Here is a 24799-nt window from a genome sequence, read left to right as displayed (position 1 = left end):
GATGAGAAGAATCGGGGGGGATGAGAAGAATCGGGGGGGATGAGAGGAGTGGGGGGGGATGAGAGGAGTGGGGGGGGATGAGAGGAGTGGGGGGGGATGAGAGGAGTGGGGGGGGATGAGAGGAGTGGGGGGGGATGAGAGGAGTGGGGGGGGATGAGAGGAGTGGGGGGGGATGAGAGGAGTGGGGGGGGATGAGAGGAGTGGGGGGGGATGAGAGGAGTGGGGGGGGATGAGAGGAGTGGGGGGGGATGAGAGGAGTGGGGGGGGATGAGAGGAGTGGGGGGGGATGAGAAGAGTTGGGGAGGATGAGAAGAGTTGGGGGGGGATGAGAAGAGTGGGGGGGATGAGAAGAGTTGGGGGGAATGAGAAGAGTTGGGGGGGATGAGAAGAGTTGGGGGGAATGAGAAGAGTTGGGGGGGGATGAGAAGAGTTGGGGGGGGATGAGAAGAGTTGGGGGGGATGAGAACAGTTGGGGGGGATGAGAGGAGTTGGGGGGGGATGAGAGGAGTTGGGGGGGGATGAGAGGAGTTGGGGGGGATGAGAGGAGTTGGGGGGGGATGAGAGGAGTGGGGGGGAAAAAAAAGGAGTGGGGGGGGAAAAAAAGGAGTGGGGGGGGGGAAAAAAAGGAGTGGGGGTCTCTCTTTATTTCAGCCAGGGCAGTGGGGCCAGCAGAAGAGCTGACCCTTCAGTCCCCTCCCAGAATAAACAAACAAAATGTCCTGCCAGCCCTATCAGGTGAGCAAAGATCCTGATTCAGGGCTTGAAATCCCAGGTGAGGTGAAGAGCTTGAGAAGAACAACCTGATTTACAGGAGTTCTGCAATCCTCCTGTTTGCCCAGCATTATCTGCCCTTTACTGCCCTGACAAGGAACAGGAAAACCTGACTGAACCTGAGCTCCCAGCTGAAGACAGGGCAGAGAAGACACCCACTTCCCTGGGTGAGCCTCTGCAAGAGAGGTGACAACCCCAGGATGAAGCTGTGCTGGGGGTGAGGGCTCTTCTGGAAGCTTCTGGAAGGATCTGTAGAGGAAACAAAAAACCTGGGGCACAAGGGGATTCCTGAGCTGTTGGACAGGAGATCCTTGGATTTTGGGAGCACCCAAAAAGGCAGCACCCACCTGGCAGGGTGGAACAACAACAACCCCCACTCTGGTCTCCTCCCAGCACAGCTGTGATCCCCCAAAACCCATCTGAGGATGGAGGTTTCCCCACCTGAGAGTCTGCTCCCTCCAACCTGCACAGCTCTACACCTTGCAGCTTCCTTCAGCTTCCCAGCCTGGAATCTGCTGGAACTCCAGCTGAAAGCAGGACAATCAGCTGGGAGGAGCTCCAGAGGGGGCTGTGGAACGGAAAAAATAAATATGAAGTGTTTAGGAAGACAGAGTTCATAATTTTGCCTTAATTCAGAGGTTCTGTTATTAAGAGGGAGCAACAAATTGTTGTGTGAAGGATGGGAGTGCTGAAGAAGCTCAGCAGCCACCCTTGAGGTGATGAAGGGACTCTAGAAGAGGACCAAAGAACTGCTGCCCACCTCTTCACCTGCTCATTGGGAAAAGAGCAGAAGAAATCCTGGAATTTCCATGCAAATTGTGATGGAACAAAACACTTCCTGGCTTTGCATTAACCCAGCAGACAGGAGCTGCACAAAGATGCTACAAACCACCATGATAACCAGTGCCAAGTTTCATGAAACTTTTTATTCAACAAGTATCTCATTATGATTTCTTGCCAAGATGATCAAATGAACAGCAAGGCATAAAAAACCATGATATAGTTAAGAGATTTTTATTCTAATAGCCTTAATTACAGTGCTCGTTTTGTCGAAATGAAAACTGAAAACAAGTATACAAAACAGTTGATTACTAATTGTGTATTGAAAGCAATAAAGGTTTCCACAACACTAAATAAACCAGTTCTGATAGTTCCTCAAGTTAAAGTTTTAACAGCTCCAGCTTCTTCAGTGTTTATCAAAATACAAAAGAAAAGTAAAGAGGTCTTTTTTTTTATTTTTTTTTTTTAACTGATGGCAAATCTGAACCTTGCAGTATGAGGGATGCCAAGGGTTTTCACACATATACAGATATGGGATTGTTCCAAAATGGGATTGAATACTTCTAGAGTGGAATGACTCTCCAAACTCTCATGCTTTTTATTTTTTTTTTTAAATCCTAGATGCTATACATAGATGTTTGGTGTTTTTTCATGGCAATTCTTAATGTTAAGTACAGTACTTTCTGCCTATAGAGCTTAGGACTAGTAGAGGCTGTGCTTTCTGTGGAAAGGTTTGCCTTCTGGAGTGGTTTACACACAAGAAAAGTACAAAACACTTTTTTTTTTATTAGGGTTTTTTGACAAATAGGACAGGCTAAAAATGTGACTTTTGGAAATGATTCAAAGTTCAGTGGAAGAGAAAAATCTCAACCTGAACCAAAAGTCAGATGTTGAGCATGAGTCTGCAAGCTCATCTGAACCAGGGCTGACAAATCTTTGAATGACTATGAACAAATATGAGGAGCACATAACCATGAGCTACAGAAAGAGCCAGAAATCTGTTAATTATGAACTGTTTTTTAAGTGGATGAAGCTGAGGGTCAACCACTGCTTCACCACTTCAAAGAAAGAATCAAAAGTCCCCTCGTGGGGGTGAGGAATGGCAGAAGCCTTGTCAAACGTTTGTGTGTTGAAGTGTTTTTACTTTTCCTTGACTATTTTTAAAAAAATACAAGATTCAGGTTAAAAACCAACCACCAAAACCAGGACCTCCCAGATCTCACAACCCAGCCGAGATAGGATTCAGCTCTACTGCACAAGGACCACTGGCAACCCTTATGTTAAACCCACTTAAATCCCTTCCAAAAGTACTAACCAGTGATTTGATTCTTTACAATAAAAAAAACAAGCTGAGTAAATATTGCATAGGAGTACCAGAAACTGCCTCATTGGAAACAAAAACTATTTACATTAAATAAGAAACCTAACTGTTTCCAGGCTTGTATTTGCCACATTTACAGCATGTTGCAATATATACTGTGACAAAAAAAGAAACAAACAGAAATGAAAACAGCTTCCGGCACTCGATACCACAAAGTAGCACAGTTTGCCACATCAGAGTAAAGCAGAGGGTGAAGAGGAGGAAATAAGAGGGAAGGGGGTGGAAAAAAGAAGGGGAGGGATAAAGGAAGGTTTATCGTTTCATTTCTGGTTTCGGAGCTGATTGGACAACCAGTCCAGTCCTTCATAGAGACCATCCCCACTAGTGGCACAGGTTGCCTGGATGTACCAGTTCCTGTGACGAAGAGAATGCAGTCCAAGTTTGTCTGTGATTTCTGCTGCATTCATGGCATTCGGCAGGTCCTGAGGGAAGGAAGAAGAATTTAATTTTTCTCCCCTACTTGCTGAGAAGGAGGTGCCTGCCTCCCTGAACCAGCTGGGAGCAGTTCTGGTTAATTAGAAAGTTAAGAGCTCTTTCAGTTTCTCTGGCAGGAGATTATTTCTCTGTCCGAGCTATTTCTCCTAAACTGACCCAAAATTATTTCTATGGCCAAGGTATCTCTCCTAGACTGACCCAAAATTATTTCTATGGCCAAGGTATCTCTCCTAGACTGACCCAAAATTATTTCTATGGCCAAGGTATCTCTCCTAGACTGACCCAGAATTACTTCTCTGTCCAAGCTATTTCTCCTAGACTGACCCAAAAGTATTTCTATGGCCAAGCTACTTCTCCTAAACTGACCCAAAATTATTTCTCTGTCCAAGCTATTTCCCCTAGACTGACCCAAAATTATTTCTATGTCCAAGGTATCTCTCCTAGACTGACCCAAAATTATTTCTATGTCCAAGGTATCTCTCCTAGACTGACCCAAAATTATTTCTATGGCCAAGCTATTTCTCCTAAACTGACCCAAAATTATTTCTATGGCCAAGCTATTTCCACTAGACTGACCCAAAAGTATTTCTCTGTCTGAGCTATTTCTCCTAGACTGACCCAAAATTATTTCTATGTCCAAGCTATTTCTCCTAGACTGACCCAGAATTATTTCTATGGCCAAGCTATTTCCCCTAGACTGACCCAAGTCTCAACAGGTTTGACACCACCACCAAAACCACACACTGTCTGCACCATTCCTCCAGGATTTTCTTCAGAAAACAGAAGTGAGAGAGCTGATGTTTGGAGCAAGTCATCAAGCCCCTCAGTGTTCACCCAAACTTACAAATTCAAGGTCAGTTTTCTATTTTCCACTCAAAAAATGTTTTGTGGGGCTGTGGTTATGATTTAAACTCAACATCTCTCATGAAGCAGCACTGAAATTAAAGCTACTTCTGCTCACAGTTCACCTTTCCCTCCTCCTCCACAAGACCAAAGGCTTCTTCACCCTTCACAATGAGCCTGTTCAATCAATTTACTCCTTTTGTACATTTATTAATCGTATTTAAGACCCTTGACATTTGGGTTTAAGCCACCAAGGTCTTTACAAGCATTAAAAGGAAGAACTTCCAGCTCACTCTGTAGTCTGGAAAACCACAGCTACCCTAAAAACTCAGCCCAGTGCTTCCAGTGACATCACTGTCACTGAGCACTCCCTCAACACCCTAAGAATTCAGGGAAGTGGTTGCATTCTGGCTTTCCTCTCTGTTTGGAGGAACCTGGTGGTCAATCCAACTGGCAGAATTCCCTAAAACTGAGCATTCCTATTAGCTGAGGCTGTTTAGAAGGATGTCCCTCCCTTTTCAGATGACACTAGGGTAACAATCCTATGGGTTTGCTGTCTTCAGCAAAACTGAATGGACATTGACTGAGAGCTTTTGAGTTTTAGACTGCAAGTGAGGATGTCAAATTCAAGATCTAGCACTCAGAAATGTGCTGTAAGCTTTTAGTTCTTACCAAAAAAACCCAAAAACACAACCCTTCCTTGGGCATACCTGTTTGTTAGCAAACACTAATAAAACAGCATCTCTAAGCTCATCTTCTGCCAACATTCTCATAAGCTCTTCTCTGGCCTCGTTCACTCGTTCTCTGTCATTACTGTCAACCACAAAAATCAGTCCTAGAAATAAGCAAACAATCAGAATAAGCAGACAGCAGAAGTTATTTGCAAATGGTACATACCTGGAGGTCAGAATCCTGCTCTGAAGAGGAAAGAATGTGAAACAATTCAGTGTAAAAATCAGAAAAGCACAGTTTTCCTAATACTGTTATCTCACAGTTTGTTGTTGCTGAGTCAGTCTGCATTTTTGGTTTTGGAACTTGTGCATCTTGGCATTTTCCACTGAGCAGAAACCCTGTGACAGGACTCAAACCCATGCACATTTCAACTAGATGATCTTTAAGGTCCCTTCCTACCCAAACCACTCTAGGATTCGATAATTACAAAGGAGCAGCAGTGAAAGAGGTGACAAACTCTCAGCTGGTGGGGCTGTTAGAGCTTGTAGGAAAGACTCTGCTTCAAAGTGAAGGCAGGGAGCTGTGACACAGCAAACAACAGCAAAATTCTGAACTCACTGTGAGTCAGATGGACAAGGAAGACTGGTTTTTATGTTTCTTTCCACCCCTTTCAAATTGCACTTAATAGAAGAGCCAGAGCAGCACACAAAACACACCCTTTTATAATAATAAACATCCCTCGTCAAGAAATCTGCAGGATTATCACAGAAAGGGTATTTTTAAAAAGAAAAAAACCTTTAGATTTTGGAAACCTCCAACAGAAGTGTTAAGACTCACCTTGTGTGTTCTGGAAATAATGGCGCCAGAGGGGTCTGATCTTATCCTGACCACCTACATCCCAGACTGTGAAGCTAATGTTCTTGTATTCTACTGTTTCCACATTGAAACCTAAAACAGAAATTGTGGCAAAAATCTCAGTGAAAAGTAGTTGGCTCTGGGCCTATTGTATGTACCAAGTGACACTCAGAATGCCACTACCAAAAACATTAAATTTACAACTAGTTAAAAGCAGCAGAATCTGACACTGAAGCTCTCAGACACACCTGGGTTTTCCCAAACTCCCACTTTAAATTATAAAGAGTTGTAATTGGTACCTAAGCAGCTAGAAAATGCAGAGCAAACTATTTTGTATCAAATAAATGCAGGGCTTTAAGGACAGCAAACAAGGCACACCTCTGATCCTACAGTTCTCACTGTCTCCCTCCAAAAAAACCCTCAGTTCCTCAGCCTAACCTATTTGGTGCTACTTAGCAGGGCAGACTGCTCAGCTGTGGCCCATAAAGGGCTGTTCCACAAGTGAGTAAAGAGAGGGAATGAAGTAAAAAAAAACAGCCATGTCATTTCCTCCCCATGCTGGAAAGTTCAGCTGTGCCAACTTCATACCCTGGGTTTAGCAAGTGCTTGTTCTGACAGTCAAGTCAGGGTGCAGCACTAAGTCATTTAAATCCAGAGTGGCAGCTGAGATAAGATCCTGCTGCAAACAATAAGAACCAAACCTCCAAGCCAGCAGTTTTATAAATTAAAAAAAAAATAAAAAAATCTTACCTATAGTAGGAATAGTAGTTACTATTTCACCAAGTTTAAGTTTGTACAAAATAGTTGTCTTTCCTGCAGCATCCAGACCAACCATTAGAATCCGCATTTCTTTTTTGCCAAAAAGGCCTTTGAAGAGGTTAGCAAAAATATTTCCCATGCTTGAGATTTATTCTCACTGGCCAGTGAAGTCTAGAGGAAAAAGATCACAGTATCACTCATGAGTTACCAATAGCTGTGTTCAGACCAGGCTGGAAACAGCCACAAGCACACAAAAAAAGAAACTATCAGATAATCTGAATTCTTTAGATACCCCCAAGCTACCTCTGAACGTTCTTCTTTTCCATACTGAAGCAACACAAAGATCAACACAGACACCAAAGCTGGTTACAGACACTGCTCTGAGTGCTTTTTATGTTTCCAATATTATTTCAGGGATTTTTTTACTATTAAATGCTTTTCTCAAACTTTTCTTTGCAAAATTCAGTTTGCCTTCAACTCAACTGCCCATTCCAGGTGTTCTGTCCCCCCATTGTTTTGGGATAATTTATCTGCAGCCTGAAGTGTCACCATAAACATTTTTTTTTTTTAATTGACCTGCAAGTAAAAAAAGTGCTAAATGTGTGCTCATCTCTTTGTTGTTCAGTATGCTGATCCTTCCTTTGCAAAGGAAACTCAAAACACATCTTGGACTCTCCTACTCAAAGGAGTTTCCTTCCTCTGAAACCCTGAGGAAATGGACTGTGAAAAAAAGGTAAACACAAAGCAGTTATTGCATTAACATCAGAGGAAACCTTCTCTAGGAAACAAACCCACACTGACTGAAACTTAACTATTGAAAATTAAGAACCAGGTTAAAAGAGGAGTGTTTAGAAATGAACATTTCTTCCTTCACAGCAAACACTTTTGCTTGGACACTCTGAAGGGATTAACAACACCAGGAGCTTCCTGCTCAGGAACTGGAGAAACCGCCTCTCCACAAACTGCCCTTCCTCCTCTCCAACCCTCACAGACACTCTCTGTGCCCTCGAGATGGAATCCATGGCACCACAACATCTCTGCTTCTTCCTTTCTTCCACAGATTTCCCCTTTTTACTACAGTGAGTAGTAAAACTTTTTACTACACAGTGAGTTTGGAATCACCAGAACTACTCTTCTACTCACATAAGACACTCTTAAAAAAAAAAAAAGAAAACAAAACAGCCTGAAATCTTTCCAGCAGGATGTAGACAAGGATTTTACACAGTGACAGCTCACACCTCTACTGCTGCTGTGTCCAGAAGCTCTCAGATGTCAGCTGGAGAAGAAGAGATGGAGCCCAACTCAAAAAACAAGCTTAAAACAGGAGGAGCACATAGAGGCAGAACAAGTAACACTGAAAGGATGATCTTCCTGTAAGCCAAGCCACAACTGAAAGCACTACATGAAGTCTGAATCATCTCTTGAAGAAACTCTGTGCTTCATGATGAAGCTGTGTCCTTGAAGCCAAATTCTCACTGGAAACAGACACTCTGCAAAGTCTATTTCAGACAATTAAAACAAGCTCTGAACTGAAAAGTGCACCAAAGAACCAAAGTCCTCCCCTCTCTTGAGCTCTAGGCTAGGAGAGTACAGACTCCAACTTCCTTACCAGCACTGGAAGGGTCTGGGCAGTCCTGATCCTCTCAGGAAGCTCTTCTGGATTCAATTTTGAACCCCAAAGTTAAGCACTGTAATATTTAAGTCAGGTGTCTCCACACAAGCAGCTCCACAGTGGAACTCAAGAGTCCAGAGTTCCTGAATGACATCACCACTTCAACTACTGACTGGGAGTCAAAGATTCACTTACTTTCCATGACTGAAGCTGAGTGCAATTGAAACTTTATAGCTAAACCCCCCTTGTAAGCCAAACAAGGAAGCCTGTGGATTAAAACCAAATGGAAGAGTTGGAAGTTCTATTATGCCACCATTTTCCTTCTATTTCTGAAGCACGACCACAAAAATTCTACTTCCACTTCAACATATGAAAGCTGTATAAACAGGAAAGTTAATTTCAGAAGTACAGAAAACAGTTTTGCTGGAATTTTTATTTATCCAGAGCACTCACCCAGCAGGAAGTCTCACTCCCCACCCCACCACAGCAGCTCTGTGGCTGTAAAACTTTCCTTTGGTCTCCTGCTACCTCTATCTTCCACTTCATCTGAAAAGTGATAGTCAGTGTTGAGCTGTAACCTTTTACCAGAGCTCACACAACCCTCCAAAACGAGACCAAGAACTCTGGCAACAAGAGGATCCAGGCAAGCCTTCCCAAACAATGCATTTATTTTGTTTCTGCATGATATTAGTGCTTGAATTACTGGCAGCCATCATGTAACACAGCAAAACCTGAGCATTTACAACCATGACATCATTCCACACCCTGGGGAAGTCACAGTCAGCTGAACAAGCTGCTTACACGTGGCACTAACAGTAGTGAACCCCGTTAGATCCTTATCATAGAATCCTAGAATTGGCTGGGTTGGAAGGGACCTCAGAGATCAGGACCCTGATCCACTCCCCCTGTGGTTCCCAACCCATGGCACTGAGTGCCACATCCAGGCTCTTTGGAAATATCTCCAGGGATGGAGAATCCACCCCTTCCCTGGGCAGCCCATTCCAATGTCTGATCACCCTCTCCAGAAAGAAATTCTTTCTAATGTCCAACCTAAACCTCCCCTGGCACAACTTGAGACCTCTTGTGCCCTCTTGTCTTGCTGAGAGTTGCCTGGGAAAAGAGCCCAACCCCCCCCTGGCTCCAACCTCCTTTCAGGGAGTTGAGAGAGTGATGAGGTCTCCCCTGAGCCTCCTCTTCTCCAGCCTCAACACCCCCAGCTCCCTCAGCCTCTCCTCTCCTTGTTTTCCTGGGATCTATTTCCAGGTCAAGTCTGTCCTCCACTGCTTTTATACCATTCCACCCTTTCTGTGAAGAGTAGAAAGCTACATTTAAGCACTTGGTTTCTTCCACATTCCTACTATCCAAACAACTTCTAGAATTTATTTGGTACTTCTAGGTAGGTGACATTGCAGAAAGTCCCATTCATTTTTACAGGTAGAGAAGTGCAGTTTACAGCCCATCCCTGCAAGACCTTTAGATGCTGGCTAGAAAGCAGCAATATCTTTCCTGTCTAAAAGAAAAATATTAGGAGAAACCCACGTCAGAACTCCCACAAACCACTGTGGGCTCCCCCAGTTACTTGTTAGATGTTGCTGGAGCAAAAAAGAGAGAGCAAAAAAAGATCCTACTGTCAGTGGGATCATCCTCTGATCAGCAGCCCCAATTATGCTCATCTATTGCCACAAAAAAGGAAATCACACTCCCACGTTTCTCTGTGTCACACTCCCCTCCCTACACTGTCCCTGCCAGTATTTAATTACTTTATTATTAAGCAAAAGCACCTCGAGTTCCACGCCTTTCCATGTCATTAAAATCCTTATCACAACCCTGAGCAGCCCCCAGGTCTCTGCTTTTTTAAACAGGACCACAGCAGAAGCTGCCACCACAGTTGAGGGCTGCTTCCCCTTAATACAGCTCAGCTGAGGGGTCACGAGATTGCTGCTGCTGTGCTTCAGAGGTGAAGCTGCTTTCATTCTCATTTCAGTCCTTTAGTTGAAAACCATGAAAAACAACATATTCAGCCTGAAAATATGAGGACTTTTAAGACCTTTTTAGGTTAAACAAACAATCCTGTTGCCTTTCAGACATTTTTAACATTTGCAGTCTATCAAGGCTTGCCAGTATTTTGTCTGCTGCCTGTTCTGAAGCTTAACTTTCTCTTTCCCTCCGTGCAAGTGGTGTCAGTAGTTCCTACACCCATTATTTGAGAAGCCCAAGTTCAATCAAATGCCTTGAAAAGATAAAAGATTATGGCTTGCAAGCTACTTGTAGTGTTTGAGCACATCTTCAAAAGAGGTATCTAGCAGGCTAAGTAGGAAGAGTCATGAATAAGCACAGAATCTTTTTGCAGAGCATGGAGTGAAGGCTCAGTGAAACCCTTTACCCTTCAGCTTCTAGGAACAGCAGCTCACAACCTCTCACCAAACCCAGATCACCCCAAAACCCAACTCTCTGTACAACTCTGGTTCCCCCTTGCCCTTGGGAGCTCTGAAGCACACCTTACCCTAGAGTCTACTCCACCTCCAGATCCTCACAGGAGTAAAAAACCTGTTGGGCAGGTTCAGGTAAGGTTTAATGTACAATTGGTAAACAGAGGGAAAGATGGGTTAAAACTGCAGTGGTGTTTCAGGAAACAAGGTATTTTCAGCAGTCTGTTTTCTAGTGGTACTTTTAGAGAAGCAATTAGGAGAACAGTCTTTTAAAGGCTCAGAATAATGAGTTAAAAATGAATGAGTGTCTGCAATAATCAGGCAGGCTGGTGGCTGTTAAAGTGATATGGCCCCTGAGTAGGAAATAAAATTTGCTTTTATTAATTGTAGGTGGTTAGAATAAAAGCTCTGGGGAGCATCTCAAGGCCAAAAGATCATTCAACACTTAATCTTCTGCAGCACTGTGCACTTAGCTGTACATTAATGTGTTTTAGTGTCATTTCAGTCAGGCTGCTTAAGAAATCAAATATGGTTCTTGACCTCCAAACTGCTTGGATGAGTTGTTAGTTATCAAGCCATCCCACAGAAGTGTGGCCAGAAGGGTATGCAGTACATTAAAGAAAATGTAGCAACATCTTGAAATCTCTTCATAACCTTAATTCTGAATCTCTGGGAAAGTCCTTTTTCTACACACAGAAATTAAACTTCATGCCAAGTGTCATGGCAAATGCCACCATTTCTTCCAGGTTTATGCCATTTTTTTAAACACACCACAGCAGATGAAATCAGAAGGTAAGATAGGAGGAGTCAGATGCATTATTTAACCAGTGAAATCATGCCTGTAGCAGAGAAATACACTTCCCTCACTCTGATGTATCAGCACTTGCCACACACACAGCTCCCATAGTGAAAAACAACAACAGTGATCAATAACAAAAGTTGCCAGGCACAATTATTTTGGCAAACTGTTCTCTAGAGCTGAAAAATACCAGCAGCAGTGAGGATCAGTCAAGTAAAGTGTAATTCTCTGCCCATCACACTGAGATTGAGGCACAGAGGACGTTTGTTGTTTCTGGCATCTATTGTATCTTCCTAAGCCTTTCAGATCTTGTTTTCTTAGTAGCTTTCTGTACCTTGTTTTATTTGCTTAGGCACCCACAGCAAGCAAAACTGGTGTAAAATCGAGACAACTGATTTACTACCACAAGCAGATTTTAATTTAAAGGAGAGCTTACTTGAAATTGGCCCAAGCATTAACTCTACTTATACAGACAGGGAAAGCCCAAACCTGCAACTTCTACCCTGGTATTAACATCAGCCACAGGAGAACAAAAATTGATCTGTTTGTTACTCAACAGAAATATTAATTTGAAATCCAGTTATCAATAGCTACCTTTTATTACATTTCTACTATACAGCCTTCTAGAAGGTTTCAAATTAAAATGGCAAGAGAAGCAAAATATTCATTAAAAACAACCAACCCATCTGTAAACGGGAGGTGGGAAACCTTAAAAAAAAAAAAAAAGGGAAACAGCTGTCCCTGGTGCTACATGCAAGAACAACTGGCAAATAATTTAAAGTGCAAATCAAACTTGGCAGCTTGTTCTTTACAATATAAAATGTGACTTAAGAGAATGTGAGAAGTCATCCAACAAGAATAGAACACTGCTAAAATTCAGGAGTAATCTAGGGCCACTGTATTTCACACCACCACTCAGCAGGCACAAACAAAAAAGCTGTGTTCCTTCAAACTTGAACTGATTTATCTACAGACTGGAGTGTTCTGTTACAGAAAATTTTGAAAAATACTCTTGCTCAAAGCTCTTCTTTATAGATAGCCAGGGTGGCCCAGTACCTGTGTATTCCAGTACAGCTATATTCCTATTTTTGGAAGTTGTTTACTGGCTTTCTGTGTCTGATAAGCTGAGTGAAAGATGACTGGGTATCCACTCAGACCCCTTGACTTCAGGACAGTGGAATTTAGCTTTAATAATTCTGATTTAAGTTACCTAGGGCTTTAGATCATATACCATCCATGGCAGTGGATTAAGGGTTGGATTTGATGATCCCAGAGGTCCTTTCCAACCTGGCTGATTCTGTGAACATCACTAGGTGCTGGCTGTGTGCAAAACTTGAAGAGTAGCTAACAGGTTCTATCTTCAACAGGGAATTATCTTGGATGGAAACACCTCTGAAATAAAGGCCACCTCAAGAACATCCCCTCAGAGTTCTTCATTCATTCAACTGATCTACAGTTACACTCTTTAAAACTAGAGGAGTAGCAACTGTGGAGATCAAAACCTACCACTGTAACACTCTTCCTCACTTCACCTTGGAGGTGCTTCTGCCAGGCATGAGATGGAAAAGGAATCCTGGAAAAGGTGTCCTAAATGATCCTGACCTTGCCACAAGTCTTCTAAGGGATGTTAGGGCACTGAAGAACCAGAGATATGTAACTGTACTCATACCTAAAGAGGCACAGCTGGATTTGGCCACCAAAGGACCAACTAAAAAGTGCCCAGATGCACAGGGAACGCTCAAGGCAGGTGGAGGGCAAGTTAACTTCAAGCAAGATGGAAGGTGAAAGAAAAATCCAGCACAGAGCTGCTCCTTTTGTAGCACCTCTGTTCAACCAAAGTAGGCTGAACATCTTGCTGTCTGTTCTCATTACCCAGAGAGTGCATTTTCCACATGCTGTACGATTCTCCTGGGAGCAGAAGGCTCAGCATGGCAGGAAGACAGAAAATATTTTCACTTACAAGATTAAAAACAAGGGCAAAGGAGGAAAAATTTCCTTTAGGGTCATGGCTATTTCTCAGGCACAAGAAGAGCTCACTCCTAAAAATACTGGGCAGAACTGGAAAAAAAAAAAAAAAGTCAGTATCCAGCAGAGAGAGCAGCAGGCCATTTGACTTGATACTCAAACCCAAACCAGAGTGACTCCCTTATTCTCACCTTGAAGCAGGGGGAATCAAAATACTTCTTTTTCACAGCAAAATCTCAAAACTATTTTGAGCAGTTATAGAGTACCACAAATCACCATCATGCAAACAAATCCAGAGGGAAAAAACATAGCTGGTCTGAGAAGTATTTTATTTAAAGGATAGGCTGACACATGGAAAAGTACAGAAGGGGGGACTGTTCACACTTTTAGATCAAGTGCAACCATCACCTCCCTCTGGATTGCCTGAAGCTGCTCAGGAAATAGAGAGGTGCCTCCAATGTAGCTGTGATTCCCACTTCATATTCACCTGTTAAACCTGCTGTGAGAACCACTTATTACCAAGCATTTCTTTTTAGACAATCCTTGCACAGTCGTTGTTGGGTTTTTGGGGTTTTTTTTGAGGCTGAACTATTCACAAGTTGAAAATTTTATACTGAAAGCCAGATATCCTGTTATTCATTCCCTGTAACTGGGCACTAAGTCAACATTTACACTGATGTAAGAAATAGCAAAAACTCACATGGGAGCTTTGGAAATGAAACTGGCTTTTGGTTTAGGGGAAATGTCAAAGCAGAGCTTAGGCAGCCAGTGGTGAGGTACAAGATCCACATGGGAATAAGTGCTATATCAGACATTAACAGTTTTATAAGAATTGAAACACCAGCACAAGGAGTACCACAGTCCTTCAGTGTCTGCGTGTGTTAGAAACAAGAAATAAAATTAGATACAAGCAGAAAGGAAAAAAAAATGCTGAATGACACAGAAAAAACAGCTGCTGTAGTAGGAAGCTGATTATAAACTTCTTTACTCATCAGTTAAAAGGGAATAATGGCTGAGGACAGTGCTGGGTCTAATAGAAGCTTCATAACATTCCAGCAGCAAAACTTCCAAGAGATTTCTAAAAAAAGAATCCAAGCTATTCCTTTTTAGAAAAGGTTAACTTCTGTTCACCAAATTTACCCACTGTTAAGGCAACCTAGCTGCTTGCTAAGGCTGTTGAAATCCATAGAAATTTTCACTTTAAAGTCCATCTTCACACATCAGCAGCTTTTATTTCTAAACTGATCTTTAAAAATAAAAGAAAGGGATTTAAGCTTCACCACAGCAAATTCATCTGGAATCCTGCCTTGAGAGCTTTGCCTCCCTTCACCAATTAATGTAACCAACAGCTTATCTGATAATTGTGCTTCAGTGAGATGAATGCTTCTGCTTAAAGCAGGCTTTCAAAGAGATGTAACCAGAGCACAACACAATTTGGTGAATTATAAGGACTAGAAGCCAGCCCACGACTCCCACATAAACTTTGTTTGCCTTGAAAAAGCCATGACTACACCTGCCCCCCCCCCAAGTCTGCTGGGCATGACTAAGACACAGAGGAACTGAGCAAAAAACACCACCCCTGCCCAATCCCTCTGCTCTCCATTTCACAACTCAACAATCTCAGAAAAAAACAGCTCGTTGGGGACTGATTAACCTCCAGGTGTTTGCCTTTTAACACCATCCAGCAGCTCTTCTCTGTGTGTGGCAGCAACAAGGGGTGTTCTGAGCAGAGATCTGCTCAAACCATTTTTTTTTTCCTGATGCTCCACCAGGGCAGAAGAGCCAAGAAACTTGGCACAGGAGCTGAGTTTCAGAGGTTCAAGTGAGGAGAGTTTCCTCACCCTTTCACCCAATGCAATTACTACAACAGGGAGAGCAGTCCAACAGGGTTCTCCAGATGAGTTTTGAACTGAGGAAGTCCAGTGGCATCACACCAGCCTCATAAACTTTCCTTTCAGAAAAGCCCTTCCTGCCTCCTGTGAGAGGACTCACACTGATAATTTGATTATAAAACACACTCATAAAAGCCAGGAAGAAAGCCTCCAGTTCAGCTACAGTTCCCTTTTCCTACAGAAGTGTTCCAAATCAGCAGCAAAAATAGTAAAAACGATGCTGCTGAATGACCTTGGATTACTTGGACTCGATTTTTTTTTGCCTGAAAAATAAGGTTAATAGAATACCCTGTGCTAAGGGGTGTTGTAAGCTCCTGCAGCTTGCAAAACAAGAGTCCAAAGTATTATATAAAATAGTTGGCATTTTCGTTACTGCCAAAGCTACGTTTCAAAACAAAGACCTCTGGATACAACTCTAATCAACCTGTGGAATTTGGTTTGGCAAGAGACTAGCAGCAAGGTCAATGTCAAACACAACATTTGGACAGTTTTATGACCCAGCAGAGTTTTAGTTGTGCTCTGCTGAGGCAAAAGTGATTCCTCCATGAAAAGGCTTGAATAGCTTGGCCTTCCACGTTCAGACAGGGCTTATCAGCTCGAAGTATCATGTTAACTACTCAGAGATATAGGATATAGTATTTTCACACAGAGTATAATATCCTCCCACCAGGAGCTGATATCCCAAGGAAAAGTGATATCCTAGGCCGTCAAAACGAAGCCAAGAATGGCAGAGTTTGCTCCAGGCTGAAGCTCAACTTCTTGCCTTTATCCTCACTCTCCTCAGCCCAGCAGCCAAAGGCTTAAGAAAAAAAAAAAAAACCAACCAAAACCACAACCTCCCTCCTACGAATTCCATCCCACTCTCAACCCCCCGAGACCCCGCTACCATCAGGGTTTTCGGAGGAAGAAGAAAACGAGGAAATTCCCCCCCTCGTTTCACGGGCGGGGCAGAGGCCGGAACGAGCGAGTTTGGGGAAGGGAGGGAGGGAGGAAAAGCCCATCCCGCCGCATCCCCTCCCATTCCTCCTGTAGGGGGAGCGGCGTCGGGCCCGGTGCAACTGCCGGGGAGCAGAAACGCTTCCCCCCAAGTCCCACCCGTCCCTACACCTCCCCGCCAGGCGACAGAAAACCCTGACCACCCCCCCTGGCCCAGACACCCAGCCCCAAATCCGTGAGAAGGAGACGGATGGGGCAGCGCCTCTGCCAGGCCCCCCGCTCCTCAGGGCCTTCGCCGCGGCCTGGCTGCAGGGAAAGAGGGCGAAGGAGGGAAGAAAGGACAAAAAAAAAAAAGCGTTCGGACCCCCTCGCCCACCGCCCCGCCGCCTCCCTCCCCTCAGCGCCAAGGCCGCGGCGCCTCAGAGCCGCCCGCGGGCCGCCGCCTGGCAGGGTGTGGGCGGGCGAGCCGGGAAAGGAGGGCGGGCAGGGCTCGAAGGGGAAGGGAGAGAAGATGTCGGCGAACCCACCGGGGTCGGCTGGTGCCGCGGGCGGTGTCTGTGGCTCTCGTCGGACGGTCCCGCTCGGAGCCCGCTGCCCCCTGCGCCTCTCGGCCGCTCTCCGCCCAGGCACACAAGATGGCGGCGCTCGGCGGCCACGTCAGTGCCAGCCCCGCGCGCGGCACCACGGGTAACCGAGGAGGGGGGCGTGGCTTAGCGGCGAGGGAGCGCAATTTATAGACTAGGGGGCGTGGCTTAGCTATGAGAGGGCGTGGCTTATCGACCAGCGACCTCGACTTATATACTAGGGGCGTGGCTCAGTGGGAAGGGGAAGTGGCTTAGGGCGAGGGGGCGTGGCTTAGCGCCGAGAGACCGTGGCTTGTCGGTGAGGGGGGCGTGGCTACCCGGACACGGATAAGTCAAGGGGGCGTGGCTTTGCGGCTAGTGGGCGTGGCTACGCCTGACCCGCATACAGCTGAGGGGCGTGGCCACGCCCACAAGCCCCTGGGCCACGCCCCCCGCCCCACGCGTGATGGGGGGGGGACGGGACACAGGGAGAGGCTCCCGCTCCCCCCTTATCCCCATCCTGAGAGGAGTGGGAGGGGAGGAGGGGGGGGATGGGTGCTCCGTGGGGTCCTGAAGGTACCGCCCAGCATCGCTCCGTGGCGGGCGGAGTGGGGAGGGGGGAGTTGCGGGGGATGGGGTGGATGTGTGCGTGAAACCTGCGTGGAAATTGTTGCGGAGGGGTCTGCGTGGAAAGAAAGGTGTTGGGTAAGGCGAGGGGAGGGGGTTCTCTCCCTTTAGTTTGGTTTGGTGAGATGGATTGGGAGTGGGAGTGATGGGTGCAGCTCGGGGGTTCCCACTGGAGGAAGGACACGAAGGGGTTGGAGCGAGTCCAGAGGAGGTCACGGAGATGATCCCAGGGCTGGGGAAGCTCTGCTCTGGAGCCAGGATGGGAGAGGTGGGGTTGTCCAGCATGGAGAAGGCTCCAAGGAGACCTTAAAGCATGGAAGTATCTGGAAGGAACTCTGGGAAAGGTGAGGAGGGACTTTTTATGAAGCAGGGATTGACCCGAGTGTCTTTCAGCAAGTGGGTGTCCATCTCAGCATTGCCCCAAAATACCCCAAGATGACTTTTCCATCTCTACCAGGATGGAGTTCTGGGCTTCCCATCCCAGGAAGGACGTGGAGCTCTTGGAGCAAGTCCAGAGGAGATGATCCCAGGGCTGGGGAAGCTCTGCTCAGGAGCCAGGATGGGAGAGGTGGGGGTGTTCAGCGTGGAGAAGGCTCCAAGGAGACCTTAAAGCTTGGAAGTGTCTGGAAGGGACTCTGGGAAAGGTGGGGAGGGACTTTTTATGAAGCAGGGATTGACCCCAATGTCCTTCAGCAAGTGGGTGTCCAACCAAAAATAACCCAAGATGAATTTTCCATCTCTACAGGATGGAGTTCTGGGCTTCCCATCCCAGGAAGGACACGAAGGGGTTGGAGCAAGTCCAGAGGAGGCCATGGAGATGATCCCAGGGCTGGAGCAGCTCTGGAGCCAGGATGGGAAAGGTGGGGTTATCCGGCATGGAGAAGGCTGCAAGGAGACCTTAAAGCATGGAAGTGTCTGAAAGGGACTCTGGGAAAGGTAGGGAGAGACTTTTTATGAAGGGATGGAGTGATAGGAAAAGGAGGAAGAGTTTCCAACTGGAAGTGGGGAGATGGAGATGCAAAACAAGGCAGAAATCCTTTCCTGTGAGGGTGTTGAGCCCCTGTCCCAGGTTTCCCAGAGAAGCTGTGGCTGCCCCATCCCTGGAAGTGTTCAAACTCCAAGGCTCACCCAAAATCTCCCAATGGGTGAATCACTCCAAATGGGTGAATGTGGAGCAGTTTTTGAGCTCCACACAGGAAGAAGGAAGAAGCAAGTGGTTCAAAAGGCCAGGAGGTCAGTGTAGAAACAACTGTGAGGTCCTGTGAGCAATAAATTTGGGATTATTTCCTTTCTGTTTCAGGGTAGTAAGATAAATCAAGGTCAGGTGCTGTCCCAGGCTACATCCAAAATGCTAAATACTAAATAATCCCCTTAAAGAGGGGAAGAGGAGTGTCTAAAGACAGCAGGAAGCCCCCCAAAACTGCTTATTTCTAGATTTCCCCCGGATACTCATGGGAAATAAATCCCTCAAAGACTTCCACCCCCCTGTCAAGTGGGGCTGAAGCCATCCAGCAAACCTTACACAGAATTAAAAGAAGGCAGACAGACAGAAATCTGTGAGCCCAAAAGCTGCTTTTCCTAAAAAATTGTGTCACTTCCATGGCAGCAAGAGGGCTGAGAAATGCCAGGATTGAGCCTGGGATGGAGGTGAGATTTTCCTTGTGCCTCTTCCAGGGGAGCATCAGCCCCGTGCATGAGCAGATCCAAGTTAATATTATCCTTATTTTCCTTAAGGAGGCACCTTGCTTCCTTTGGGATCCCTTCAGACAGCTGGAAAGCAGCTGGGATGATGAAAGGCTGAGGATGCTGAGCAAACCTACTCTGAGAGACCAAAATAATTCTTTTTATCCCTCACTGTAGCATCCAACCTGTCTGAAAAGGGGGATTTTGGGAAGAGGATTAGTGTTGGGTTGAACAGATTGCTGCCCACCTGGATGTCCAGACATGGATGGCTCCCACTGGGATGGCAGATGTCATAGAATCATAGAATCCTAGAATGGGCTGGGTTGGAAGGGACCTCAGAGATCATCAAGTCCAACCCTTGATCCACTCCCACTGCAGTTCCCAGCCCATGGCACTGAGTGCCACATCCAGGCTCTTTTGAAATATCTCCAGGGATGGAGAATCCACCCCTTCCCTGGGCAGCCCATTCCAATGGCTGATCACCCTCTCCCTAAAGAAATTCTTTCTAATGTCCAACCTAAACCTCCCCTGGCACAACTTGAGACCTCTTGTGCCCTCTTGTCTTGCTGAGAGTTGCCTGGGAAAAGAGCCCAACCCCCCCCTGGCTCCAACCTCCTTTCAGGGAGTTGGAGAGAGTGATGAGGTCTCCCCTGAGCCTCCTCTTCTCCAGCCTCAACACCCCCAGCTCCCTCAGCCCTTCCTCACAGGACTTGTGCTGGATCCCTTCCCAGCCTCCTTGCTCTTCTCTGGACCTGCTCCAGCACCTCAATCTCCTTCCTGAGCTGAGGGGCCCAGAACTGGACACAGGACTCAAGCTGTGGCCTCCCCAGGGCTGAGCACAGGGGCAGAATCCCTTCCCTGGACCTGCTGGCCACGCTGTTCCTGAGCCAGCCCAGGATGCCATTGGCCTTCTTGGCCACCTGGGCACACTGCTGGCTCCTCTTCAGCTTCCTGCCAATCCAGACTCCCAGGTCCCTCTCTGTCTGGCTGCTCTCAGCCACTCTGTGCCCAGCCTGGAGCTCCCCATGGGGTTGTTGTGGCCAAAGTGCAGGACCCGGCACTTGGAATGTTGAACCTCATCCCGTTGGGATCATCCCAACTCTCCAGTCTGTCCAGGTCCCTCTGCAGAGCCCTCCTGCCTTCCAGCTGATCCACACTCCCCCCAGCTTAGTGTCATCTGCAAATTTGCTGATGATGGACTCAATCCCCTCATCTAAATCATCAATAAAGATATTAAACAGCACTGGGCCCAACACTGATCCCTGGGGGACACCACGGCCGCCATTTTGATGCAGCCCCGTTCAGCACCACTCTCTGGGCCCGGCCCTCCAGCCAGTTCCTAACCCAGCATAGGGTGCCCCTCTCCAAGCTGTGGCCTGACAGCTTTTTCAGGAGGTTGCTGTGGGAGATGGTGTCAAAGGCCTTGCTGAAGTCCAGGTAGAGCACATCCACAGCCTTCCCCTCATCCACCAGGCGGGTCACTCGATCATAAAAGGAGATCAGGTCCCTGTCCCTTAGGGGTGGGCTCTTTGTCCAGCCCTGATTTTGGGAAGGGTTTGGGATGCAGCATCCTTTGAGATCTGGTTGAAGCAATACCCAGCTGAAGCTGGAGTGCAAAATGTGATTTAATCCTTGTGGGAATGGATTTTCATTTGCTTGGGGAACATCCAACCCTTCCCATGCTGGCTGGGGAGATTTTGGGTGAGCCTTGGAGCAGGAGCTGTGCTGGGAGGCCACGTCCTGTGTGTCCATGGAAAGGTTGAGAAGGGGAAGCTGCTCCTGAGGTGACACCAAAACCCCATTAATGCATTCATCTCCCACCCCAAATCCCTTCCCAGTCAAAACCAAGCCAAGGAACTGCTTATTTTCCTGCCCTGTCTCCATGTCCCGAGAAGAGAACCAGATCAAGGTGCTGATCTGGCTTAAAAAGAACAATTCTCTCAATTTTTTCCCTTTTAACTTTAATTTTATCAGTTCCTTGCTTTAGCTTTTGGGGCTGGGAGGAGGAGGAGGAGATGCTCATCCCCCCATCCCATCTCCACCCCAGCTAAACTCCAGCTGATGGAGGTGCCAACCAGGCTGTGAAGCGAGCTGAGGGAGCTTTATTTTTTTATTATTATCACCTATAAAACGTCACCTGTAAGGTGTGATCTCATGAGTCTCACCTCTTGAAGCTGTGCCAGAGGAGCTGGTGGAAATTTGGCCCCCTGGTTCCTGAGCTGTTAATGGTGTGGTGCAAGACAAACCCTTGTCTGGTGGCTCCTGACATTTATGAGAAGAAAGAAGTCTCATGGTTGTTGAATTCATTTTTTGTTGTTGTTGTTGTTGTTTTGGGGTTTTTTTTGCATCTGAGGTAGCAAAGGTGTCACTTGCTTCCTCTTTTCTGATGGACAAAAGGGGAAGGGATGCCCTGGAGCAGCTGGGCTCCTTTGCTGGGTGCCCCAGGGTTGCCAAGAACCTGCTGGGCTTTTTCTGGATGGCTCTGTTGGAGCTGGAGAGCTTTGCTTCCCACCAGGAGCCCCAGGTGACCAATCCACTGTCTGAATTACACCCTCTACTTGCTGCCTGTGGAAGAAAAACCAAACCAAAACCTCCCAAAAGCCCCAAGTGTTTGTGAGAGGTGATTTTCTGGGGTTCTATCACCCAGAGTCACTTCAGAACTCGCTCGAGCGATGCTTTTCCTTTTGCATCTTCACCAGGAAAAGAAATCCCATGGGGATTTCTTTTTCCACCAGCCCAGGTTGCTCCAAGCCCCATCCAACCTGGCCTGGAACACTTCCAGGGATGGAGGAGCCACAGCTTCTCTGGGAAACCTGGGCCTCACAGGAAAGGATTTCTGCCTTGTTTTTCATCTCCATCTCCCCACTTCCAGTTGGAAACTCCTCCTCCTTTTCCTATCACTCCATCCCTTCATAAAAAGTCTCTCCCTACCTTTCCCAGAGTCCCTTTCAGACACTTCCATGCTTTTAGGTCTCCTTGCAGCCTTCTCCAGACTGAACACCCCCACCTTTCCCATCCTGGCTCCAGAGCTGCTCCAGCCCTGGGATCATCTCCATGGCCTCCTCTGGACTTGCTCCAACCCCTTTGTGTTCTTCCTGGGATGGGGAGCCCAGGACTCCATCCTGGTAGACATGGAAAATTCCTCTAGGGGTATTTTGGGGCAATGCTGAGATGGACACCCACTTGCTGAAGGACACTGGGGTCAATCCCTTCTTCATAAAAAGTCCCTCCCCACCTTTCCCAGAGTCCCTTCCAGACACTTCCATGCTTTAAGGTCTCCTTGGAGCCTTCTCCACGCTGAACACCCCCACCTCTCCCATCCTGGCTCCTGAGCAGAGCTTCCCCAGCCCTGGGATCATCTCCTCTGGACTTGCTCCAAGAGCTCCACGTCCTTCCTGGGATGGGAAGCCCAGAGCTCCATGCTGGTAGAGATGGAAAAATTCATCTTGGGGTATTTTTGGTTGGACTTGCTGAAGGACACTGGGGCCAATCCCTGCTTTGCTTTCTGCTGCTCTAAAGCTTCTCCTTTGAGCTCTCAGGTCAGGGATTGATTCCCTCATGGAATGGTGGGAATTGCAAAATAAATTGCTCCTTGACAGCTGTTTTCTACCTTATCAGTTGAAAAAAATAGCATTTATTTCTTGGATTTGTGGGTCCTGGGGTCACCTAGAGAGGGGTCTGGACTGTTGAACTGATCTGCTCTTGCTGCTCACATTTTACCATCCTGGCAGGAAAAGGGAGGTGGAAACTGGGAGAAAAGCAAGGAAAACTCTAAATGGCTCCTTTGATAGGCAGCTAAAGAAGAACATCTACAGCAAGAGCCTCAATTTTGCTAGAATTTCTCCACTCAGAGCTGTGGGAGAAAAGCAAGGAAAACTCTAAATGGCTCCTTTGATAGGCAGCTAAAGAAGAACATCTACAGCAAGAGCCTCAATTTTGCTAGAATTTCTCCACTCAGAGCTGACTGAGGTGGCAGAGGGACCCACGCAGCATTTTGGAGAGCATCTCAGGTGTGGGTTTGAAGCCTGGAGAGCAAACAGAGCAGCTCAGCTCATGACACTGATCCCCAGGGAATCTGGGAAAATTGCTGCAGCTCTCTCAGCCTGATTTTTATTTTAATTTTTTTTTTTTTTTCTCCTCAGTTTGGAAATAGCTGCACTTGGTGACTCAGTGACATGCTGGTGAGAGGAGATTTGTGTCACATCAGCAGCTCTAATTGCTGACACCTCTGGGAGAAGCTCTCAGCCACCCCTGCAGTGGGGTGATGCTTTGGAGATGCCTTTAGGCACCTGGGGAAGATGGCTTAGAAAGGACAAGTTGGTTCCTCCCCAGAATCATGGAATGGTTTGGGTGGGAAGGGACCTTAAAAATCATCTCATCCCAACCCCCTGCATGGGCAGGGATACCTCCCACAGCCCAGGTTGCTGCAATCTCACAGGAGTTGGTTTTGACCAGGCTGAGGCAGCTGTTGGTCCTCATCCTATGGTTTATGAAAACCTTCAGAAGATGCTGAGATCCTTTCCAGGGCTGTGAACTGATGATCCAACTCATCCTGGGCTCAGCCTGCTCAGCCTCAAGTTGTGGGCAAGCCTGGGTGAATGCAACTGAGCTCAGTGGGCACCTCTTCCAGTGGGGTCTTGTCAGGGTTTAACACTGAGCCAGCAATTAAACCCAATACCAGGTGCTGCCTATTAATCCCCTCCCTGATAAAGAAAGGAGAGAGAATAAGGGAGAGAGACTGATGGGTTGGAAACTAAACTACACAGCTTGAATGAAATGGTAAGGAGAAATAAGAAAAATTGCTAAATCTATACAAATCTACAGGAAAATTGATCGCAGGTTCCTCCCCCTTTTCACCCCAATAATGTTCAAATCTCCACCGAGGCTGCAGGGCAGCCCTGGGAAAGTCCAGGCTGGAATCCTGGGGTCAGCAGCAGTTGGGAGCTGGAGGCAGGAACACACAGATTCAGGCTGGGATGGATCAGGAGCCCAGGCAGAGGAAGGGATGGAATCCTCCCAGGATGCTGAAGCAAACAGGGAGAGGGGAAGAAGGGGAAGCAGGAAGGGGTTTGACCCTGGTGATGCCTGAAATTTCTCCTGAGTATGAGGTGTATGGGATGGAATCCTCTGTTTGGTCAATTCTGGCATCTCTCTTGTCTGTTCCTCCCCAGAGGAGGTTTCAGGTGGGACCTTTTTACTCTTTCTGGAGGGCAAAATGTTCCTCAGAGCTGAGCAGTGTCCCTGGTTCTGCAGCCCATTCCCAGCTGTAACTCTAAACACCCAGAGTTATCAGTCCCAGAGCAGCCACTGACTGAGAAACTTGCTGTTCATTTCAGCAAGTGCAGCTCCTGACAAGAGACTGAGCTGAAAGCAAAAGTACAGGACAGAAAATCCCCTTTATCCTGGCCCAAACCAGGACAGGTTTTGTGGGGTGTGCAGAACCAGGGACACTGCTCAGCTCTGAGGAACATTTTGCCCTCTGGAAGGAGAAAAGGAATAAAGAGGTCCCACCTGAACCCCTCCTTTGGGGAGGAACAGACAAGAGAGATGCCAGAATTGACCAAACAGAGGATTCCATCCCATACACCTCATACTCAGGAGAAATTTCAGGCATCACCAGGGTCAAACCCCTTCCTGCTTCCCCTTCTTCCCCTCTCCCTGTTTGCTTCAGCATCCTGGGAGGATTCCATCCCTTCCTCTGCCTGGGCTCCTGATCCATCCCAGCCTGAATCTGTGTGTTCCTGCCTCCAGCTCCCAACTGCTGCTGACCCCAGGATTCCAGCCTGGACTTTCCCAG

The 24799-nt window shown here is 46.8% G+C and overlaps 1 protein-coding gene across 1 annotated transcript; it reads right to left on the bottom strand.

Annotated features, from left to right (window-relative positions):
* Nucleotides 1-1994: 1994 nt before the first annotated feature.
* Nucleotides 1995-16831, bottom strand: ARF1 (ARF GTPase 1). The gene is made up of 5 exons (XM_071734538.1): nucleotides 16657-16831; nucleotides 6488-6667; nucleotides 5720-5830; nucleotides 4921-5045; nucleotides 1995-3354 (listed from the first exon to the last, which is right to left on the bottom strand). The coding sequence occupies exons 2-5, from the start codon at nucleotides 6633-6635 to the stop codon at nucleotides 3193-3195; spliced, it is 546 nt and encodes a 181-aa protein (XP_071590639.1). The 5' UTR covers nucleotides 6636-6667; nucleotides 16657-16831; the 3' UTR covers nucleotides 1995-3192.
* Nucleotides 16832-24799: the final 7968 nt, after the last annotated feature.

This window comes from Heliangelus exortis, chromosome 2 (genome assembly GCF_036169615.1).
Source record: "Heliangelus exortis chromosome 2, bHelExo1.hap1, whole genome shotgun sequence".
Classification (NCBI taxonomy): domain Eukaryota; kingdom Metazoa; phylum Chordata; class Aves; order Apodiformes; family Trochilidae; genus Heliangelus; species Heliangelus exortis.
Note: the sequence above shows the minus strand (reverse complement) of the source record. Positions and strands in the feature narration are given on the sequence as shown.

Coding starts and splice junctions, on each gene's coding strand:
- ARF1 (XM_071734538.1), bottom strand. CDS start 6,635: ATGGGAAATATTTTTGCTAACCTCTTCAAAGGCCTTTTTGGCAAAAAA. Junction 5,831..6,487: donor AACTACTATTCCTACTATAG/GTAAGATTTTTT, acceptor TTTCTGTTTTAG/GTTTCAATGTGGAAACAGTA. Junction 3,355..4,920: donor TAGTGTTTGCTAACAAACAG/GTATGCCCAAGG, acceptor TCCTTCCCTCAG/GACCTGCCGAATGCCATGAA.